Genomic DNA, 8,105 nt, shown 5'->3' with positions numbered 1-8,105 from the left:
CTCTTGTTACCCAGGCTGGAGGGCAATGGCGCGATCTCGGCTCACCGCAACCTCCGTCTCCTGGGTTCAGGCAATTCTCCTGCCTCAGCCTCCTGAGTAGCTGGGATTACAGGCACGCGCCACCATGCCCAGCTAATTTTTTGTATTTTTTTTTAGTAGAGACGGGGTTTCACCATGTTGACCAGGATGGTCTCGATCTCTTGACCTCGTGATCCACCCGCCTCGGCCTCCCAAAGTGCTGGGATTACAGGCTTGAGCCACCGCGCCCGGCCCCTAATTTTAATATTTTTAGTAGAGATGAGGTTTCACCAGGTTGGCCAGGCTGGTCTTGAACTCCTGACCACAGGCGATCTGCCCACCTCAGCCTCCCAAAGTGCTGGGATTACAAGCGTGATCTACCGCGCCTACAGAATCAATGAGTTTTTTAGAGACAGAGCAAGACCCTGTCTCTAAAGAGGCGAGAGAGAGAGAGAGAGAGAGAGAGGAGGGTCTCATAAAGATGTTATTTACCAGCCCCTTGAACAGATGAGGAAACTGAGGCACGAGTGCTTCAGTGTCACGAGCACGGCTGCTCATCCAGTTAGTGGAAAGTCACCAGCCTGGGCTATGAACGACTCCATTGCCCCACAGGAGGGAAGGGGGCAGCGTCGGACCGTCCCTTCCCCTCTAGCACCTTGACTCCCTGCGTGCAGACCTGCTGGAGAAGTCGCGGGCCATCCGCCAGGCCAAGGACGAGTGCAGCTTCCACGTCTTCTACCAGCTGCTAGGGGGCGCTGGAGAGCAGCTCAAAGGTCAGTGCCCCCCAGCAGCTGGAGAGGGTGGGCACCACGTCTCTCGTGGGGGGCCCCTCTGGGGAGGAAGCAAGCCGGGGGGGGGGGCGGGCACTGATGTCCGTCAAGCACCCACTTCACTGAGGCTTCGCAGCCCCGGCCCTCACCGCGCCGTGGCTTCCGTCGCATGGTGGGTTCTGCTGCGCTCTGGTTCCAGCTCTGTCCCGGGCCTGGCTGGCGCCCGCTGTCACAGCCACGCAGCCCCTCCCGCCTGGTGGCTCCTGCTCACACTCGCTTCCGAAGCTGCTCCGGGGCTTCTCTCTCGCGCGGCTCCTCCTCACTCCGCGCTGACTCCGGCTTTGCTGAGGCTCCTCCTGGTTCCTGACGACGCTGGTTTGTGTGGCTTCTCGGCTCCTGCTGCCTGCCTCCTGCTCCCCTCTGCTCTGGCTCCTGGGCCACAGCTCCTGCCCGGGTCCTCCTGTTCCTGCTCCCTGCTCCTCCTGCCCTCTGGCTGCCTAAGCGCCCTTGGCTCCTGTTTGCAGCGGCTGGCGCTGCCCTGCGCTTCCCTCTTCTCCTGGCTCCTTCCTCCTGGGGGCTCAGGCCGCCTCCTGGCTCCTGCGGCCACGTAGCCCCTCCTCACCCAGGTTCCCACTCACTGCAGCCTGTGAGACTGCATGTCCTGGACACAGGCCCCTGCATCCCATGATCTGTGCTGACTTGGGCCATTAGCCCCACTGCTTCTGCCAGCCAGTGGCCCCTGCCTGCTCTGGGCACCTCTAGAGACTCGAAAGTCCCTGTGCAGGGAGCACAGAGGAGTGGTATAGGCTGGGCGGTGGCTCACGCCTGCAATCCCAGTACTTTGGGAGGCTGAGGCGGGAGGATTGCTTGAGCCCAGGAATTCAAGTCCAGCCCGGGCAGCATAGCAAGACCCCATCTCTATAAAAAATAATAATAATAAAAATTAGCTGGGCATGGTGGCATGCACCTGCAGTCCCAGCTACGTGGGAGGCCGAGGTGGGAGGATTGCTTGAGCCCAGGAGTTTGAGGCTGCAGTGAGGCATGACTGCATCACTGGACTCCAGCCTGGGCAACAGAGCAAGACCCCGTCTCTTAAAAAAAAAGAGAGAGTGAGTGGTGGTCTCATGGGCGCTAAACACCCACTCCACCCCCGACTCTTCCCACCACACTTGTGAGTGAAGGCCCCCACCCCCTTGACAGAACAGATGTGGCTTGTCTTGGGATTGCCACCGATGGATGAATCCCGGATGTGAGTCTGACTCCACGGCCTGCCCGTGACCTTGACCCCACTCATTGCCCCTGCAGCTGACCTCCTCCTGGAGCCCTGCTCCCACTACCGCTTCCTGACCAACGGGCCATCATCCTCTCCCGGCCAGGAGCGGGAACTCTTCCAGGAGACGCTGGAGTCGCTGCGGGTCTTGGGATTCACCCACGAGGAAATCATCTGTAAGTGAGCCCCGGGGAGGCCGGGGGCGGGGCACGCCAGAGACAGCCAGGGACCTAGCCATGCGTGCCCTGGTCTCTTTGCTCAAGTGTTTATTGAGCACCTACTGGGTGCAGGTGCTTGGGCCAGAGCAGGGAATGAGACTCACAGACATCTCTGCCTGGGGGAAGCTGACAAAATAAGAGCCCCCAACCAAGTCAATAAGGAATCACATGGCTCCTTAGAAGGCTATGAGGGCGCCGGGCACCGTGGTTCGCACCTGTAATCCCAGCACTTTGGGAGGCCGAGGCGGGTGGATCACTTGAGATAAAGAGTTCAAGACCAGCCTGGCCAACATGGTGAAACATCATTTCTACTAAAACTCCAAAAAAAAAATTAGCTGGGTGTGGTGGCGCATGCCTGTAATCCCAGCTACTCAGGAGGCTGAGGCATGAGAATCGCTTGAACCCGGGAGGCGAAGGTTGCAGTCAGCCGAGATTACACCACTGCACTCCAGCCTGGGCAACACAGTGAGACTCTGTCTCAGAAAAAAGAAAAAAGATCATGAGTGCCATGGAGGATAAGGCAGGGGACAGGGGAGGGAGGGGCACAGCTTTAAGCAGGGGCTCAGGGGAGGATGGACAGAGAGGGGGACGTTGGAGCAAAGGCCTGAGGAGGTGAGGGAACGAGCACTGGAGATGTGGAGGGAGAGCGTTCCTGGCAGAGGGAAGAGCCTGTGCAAAGGCCCTGAGGCAGGGAAGGCATGGCATGTCAGAGATTGACCCTTGTGGGGGTGGAGCTGCAGAGGAGCCAGGAGCCTCAAACGCCAGCCTAGGAGGTTGGGCCTTTGTTCTGGGGTGCTGGGGAGTTGTGGGAGGGCTGGGGGCAGGGTCTGGACAAAGTCAGCTCTGGGAGCAAGAAGACCCCTCGGGGGCCATGTGAGGGGCGCACTGGAGAGGGTGAGGCTGGGACCAGAAGGAGGCTGCTGAGGGTCCACGGAAGGCTCAGGACGCTGGCCGGGGGCCGCTCAGGTTGGCCCACGCTGCGTAGCTCTGGTTAGTTGATGTTAAATGCTCAGCTCATCACCTCTATATTGGGGTGCTATGCTCCGCCCCACCTTTTTTTTTTTTCTTTTGAGATGGAATCTTGCTCTGTCGCCCAGGCTGGAGTGCAGTGGTGCCATCTCGGCTCACTGCAACCTCCGCCTCCTAGGTTGAAGCGATTCTCCTGCCTCAGCCTCCCAAGTAGCTGAGATTACAGGCGCGCGCCACCATGCCCAGCTAATTTTCGTATTCTTAGTAGAGACAGGGTTTCACCATGTTGGCCAGGCTGGTCTCGAACTCCTGACCTCAGGTGATTGGCCCGCCCTTGGCCTCTCAAAGTGCTGGGATTCCCGGCGTGAGCCGCTGCACCCGGCCTGCGCCCCCACTTCCACTTTTTTCACCAAACAGCATGTTTTGACAGCGGCTCTGTTCAGGGTGGCGTTACTTTGCTTAGGCTCACAAGGTACCACAGACCTAGTGCCTGAAACAACAGGAAATCGATCGCCTCAGGGTTCTGGAGGGTGGACGCCTGGGATGGAGGCGTTAGCAGGGGCGGATCACCCTGGGGGAGTCGGCTCCAGGCTTCTCCCCTGGCTCCTGGTGCTTTTCTGGGAAACTTTGGTGTTCCTCGGCTCAGAGTCACATCACCCGATCTCTGCTTTTGTGTTCACATGGCGGCTCCCTGTGTGTGCATCTGTGTCCAGAATCCCCACTCCTCCCATGCTTTTTTTTTTTTTTTTTTTTTTTTAAGACAAAGTCTCGCTCTGTCGCCCAGGCTGGAGTGCGGTGGCACAGTCTCGGCTCACTGTGACTTCCACCTCCCAGGTTCAATTGCTTTTGCTGCCTCAGCCTCCCTAGTAGCTGGGATCATAGGCACCCACCACCACACCCGGCTAATTTTTTGTGTTTTTAGTAGACATGGGATTTCGCCATGTTGGCCTGACTGGTCTCAAACTTCTGACCTCAAGCGATCCTCCCACCTCAGCCTCCCAAAGTGCTAGGATTACAGGTGTGAACCACTGCGCCTGGGCTGTTGCCCGATTCTGGTGTGACTTTATCTTAACTCCAGGCATCTGTAATCACCCTGTTTCCAATGACGTCGCATTCTGAGGTCCTGGGGTTTAGATTCCCAGCATACCTTTTAAGGAGGGGGCAGTGTAGACACAATTCAACCCATAACAAGTACATAGGTGGACCTCAGTCTTTTTTTTTTGCGGGGGGCGGGGCGGAGTTTCCCCCTTGTTCCCCAGGCTGGAGTGCAATGGTGCAATATCGGCTCACAGCAACTTCCACCTCCCGGGTTCAAGTGACTCTCCTGCCTCCGCCTCCTGAGTAGCTGGGATTACAGGCATAAGCCCCCGCACCTGGCCAATTTTGTATTTTTAGTAGAGACGGGGTTTGTCCATGTTCGTCAGGCTGGTCTCAAACTCCCGACCTCAGGTGATCCGCCCACCTCGGCCTCCCAAAGTGCTCGGATTCCAGGTGTGAGCCGCCGTGCCCAGCCGACCGCAGTCTTTTCAGAGGCTGCGTAATGTTTCATTGTTTGGATGAACTATGGTTCTTTTAACCAAGCCCTCCAAAGAAAGACCTTTAGGTGTGTCCGGGGCGAGCTGGGGCAGCCTCTGGGTCTGATTCTCCTCTGGTCTCCATGGGAGGCCCCAGGAGCTGTAGTTGGCTCCAGGGCGGGATTGGAAGGGCTGGAAATGGAGCGTCGCTTGGCTGTCTACCCAGGCTGCAAACAGCCACGCCTTTCGGGGCCTATTGACACAGCGTCTCGGCCCCCACCACCCCCACCCCGCCGGATTTCCCAACCGTGGTTGCATAATTCCACAGCCTGCATGACTCCGCAGCTGGGCAGCTGGCACACACACATTCAGATTGTGGCTGCAGCCGGGACCTGGGCCTCCCGGCCTGTCCCCGTAGGTCCCGCCTGGCCTCTTGACACCATGAGCTCATATGACCCTCCTGGAAGCTGCCGTGCTGCATGGCGGGCACAGGCAGCAGCTCCGATTTTTGTAATTCAGAAATAAAAACTCTGCAGCAACCTATCCATGTAATGACATAGCCTGAGTATGGCTAAAGGTCGTACTGAGAAAACCAAGCCTCCCCCTCTTCCCTGGCCTGGGTTTCCCACTGTTAAGCTACTCGTGTCTCCTTCTAGAAATACTTTAGGAACATAAGAAAAGACACATGTTATTTGCCTATAAGAGGAGGCATTCTTTAGCCTCAGGGCTGATGTTCAGCTGTCAACATCACTGCGGTCATAAGAAATGTGAATCGGTTTCTCCATTGGTTCAAAAGTTCTGGCCGGGCGCGGTGGCTTACACCTGTAATCCCAGCACTTTAGGAGGCCGATGCGGGCAGATCATCTGAGATCAGGAGTTCGAGACCAGTCTGGCCAAAAAGGGGAAGCCCCGTCTCTGCTAAAAATAAAAAAATTAGCCAGTTGTGGTGGCATGTGCCTGTAGTTCCAGCTACTCGGGAGGCTGAGGCTGGAGAATCACTTGGACCTGGGAGGCAGAGGTTGAGGTGAGCTGAAATCACGCCATTGCACTCCAGCCGGAGCAACAGAGTGAAACTCTGTCTCAAAAAACAAAAACAAAAACAAAAACGGCAGGGCGTGGTGGCTCACGCCTGTAATCCCAGCACTTTGGGAGGCCGAGGCGGGTGGATCACGAGGTCAAGAGATCGAGACCATCCTGGTCAACATGGTGAAACCCCATCTCTACTAAAAATACAAAAAATTAGCTGGGCATGGTGGCACGTGCCTGTAATCCCAGCTACTCAGAAGGCTGAGGCAGGAGAATTGCCTGAACCCAGGAGGCGGAGGTTGCAGTGAGCCCAGATCGCGCCATTGCACTCCAGCCTGGGTAACGAGCGAAACTCCGTCTCAAAAAAAAAAAAAAAAAAAAATACTCAGCTCATCACTGGCTCACTCCTGTAATCCCAACACTTTGGGAGGCCAAGGTGGTAGAATCACTTGAGGCCAGGGGTTTGAGACCAGCCTGGGCAATATGGTGAGATCCTGTCTCTACTAAAAATTTAAAAAAAAAAAAAATTAACCAGGTGTGGTGGTGCACACCTGTAGTTCAGCTACGTGGGAGGCTGAGGTGGGAGGATCACTTATGTCCAGGAGTAGGAGGCTACAGTGAACTGTGATTGCACCACTGTACTCAAGGCTGGATGACAGAATGAGACCCCATCTCAAAAAAGCCAAGAACAAATTACTCAGCTCATCACTCCCATGGAAGGGTGCTCTGGACCCCTCCTCACTGCCCTGTCCCACTGACTGGTACATTTCGGCCATAGCTCTGTTTCATAATGTACAGATGGACCTCAGTCCTTTTTGCAGCTGTATAAGGCTTTGTTTAAATAATAGACCCTTAGGTTGTTTCCATTCCATTACTATTGGAACAATTAAAAAAAAATGCTAAGCCAGCGTGGTGGCTCAGCCTGTAATCCCAGCACTTTCAGAGGCCAAAGCAGCCAGCTTGCTCGAGCTCAGGAGTTTGAGACCAGCCTGGGCAACATGATGAATCCCCATTTCTACAAAGAACACAAAAAATTAGCTGGGTGCCAGGCGCAGTGGCTCACGCCTGTAATCCCAGCACTTCGGGAGGCCAAGGTGGGCAGATGATGAGGTCAAGAGATCAAGAGCATCCTGGCCAACATGGTGAAACCCTGTCTCTACTAAAAAGACAAAAAGTATCTGGGCGTGGTGGCACACCTGTAGTCCCAGCTACTCAGGAGGCTGGGGCAGGAGAATTGCTTGAACTTGGGAGGCGGAGGTTGCAGTGAGCCGAGATCACGACACTGCACTCCAGCCTGGGTGACAAAGCGAGACCCTGGGTCAAAAAGAAAGAAAAAATCTGCTGTGAATATCCTTGTAAGTAGGTTCTTGTGCTCCTGTAGGAACAGACCTGGAGGTTCAGTTCTCAGAAATGAAATGCTCATGGCTGGGTGCGGTGGCTCAGGCCTGTAATCCCAGCACTTTGGGAGGCTGAGGTGGGCGGATCACGAGTTCAGGAGTTTGAGACCAGCCTGGCCAATATGATGAAACCCCTTCTCTGCTAAGAATACACAAATTAGCCAGGCATGCTGGTGCATGACTGTAGTCCTAGCTACTTGGGAAGCTGAGGCAGAAGAATCGCTTGAACCCAGGAGGTGGAGGTTGCAGTCAGCTGAGATTGCGCCACTGCACGCCAGCCTGCGTGACAGAGCGAGATTCTGTCTCAAAATAAAAAGAAATGAAATGCCAGGTCTAAGGAGATTTGCGATTCTTGTTTGTGTTCAGCATAAAAAATAAATCGAACAGCTTTGAGATGGTAATTCACATGTCACACAATTCACCTATTTAAACTGTGCGATTCGATAGCATTTTGTACATTCACAGAGTGGTGCATCTGTCATCACGATCACCTTTAGAACATTTTCCTGTGACCCCTGTCCTTGCATCCCCAGCCATGCTGCGGATGGTCTCAGCGGTTCTCCAGTTCGGCAACATCGTCCTGAAGAGAGAACGGAACACGGATCAGGCCACCATGCCCGACAACACAGGTGCTGCCCCTGCCTGCCCACCCGAGACCCCCAGCCCCCGCCACGTGGCACCCAGCCTCCTGCACTCTTGTCCCACGTTGAGAGCATCCCCCTTGCAGCCACACCTGTCTCCCACCCAGGATCACTCTGATTTCCTGCTCTTTGCTGAGTCTCTGCCAAAATAACATCAACCACTCTTCCTGATTCTAAAAGTGTGAGCTCTGCTGAAAGTGAACCACACCAGCATGACAGAGGGGAGCGGCAGGAGCCCACCCTCCCAGCACCCCCCCACCCTCCGCTCACCCCCCCTACCCT

General features: G+C 55.6%; 1 protein-coding gene across 9 annotated transcripts in view; it reads left to right on the top strand.

Annotated features, from left to right (window-relative positions):
- Positions 1-8,105, top strand: part of MYH14 (myosin heavy chain 14) — a 106,080-nt gene that overhangs the window by 35,401 nt on the left and 62,574 nt on the right. For all 9 annotated transcript variants that reach the window (XM_032264581.1, XM_032264576.1, XM_032264577.1 and 6 more), the window contains 3 exons: positions 693-791; positions 2,094-2,234; positions 7,716-7,811. In XM_032264581.1, the coding sequence (XP_032120472.1) occupies positions 693-791; positions 2,094-2,234; positions 7,716-7,811 (336 nt within the window). The remainder of the gene's footprint in view (positions 1-692; positions 792-2,093; positions 2,235-7,715; positions 7,812-8,105) is intronic.

The sequence above is a fragment of the Sapajus apella genome, unplaced genomic scaffold (genome assembly GCF_009761245.1).
Source record: "Sapajus apella isolate SASKATOON/1434 unplaced genomic scaffold, GSC_monkey_1.0 scaffold144, whole genome shotgun sequence".
NCBI classification, from domain to species: Eukaryota; Metazoa; Chordata; class Mammalia; order Primates; family Cebidae; genus Sapajus; species Sapajus apella.
Note: the sequence above shows the minus strand (reverse complement) of the source record. Positions and strands in the feature narration are given on the sequence as shown.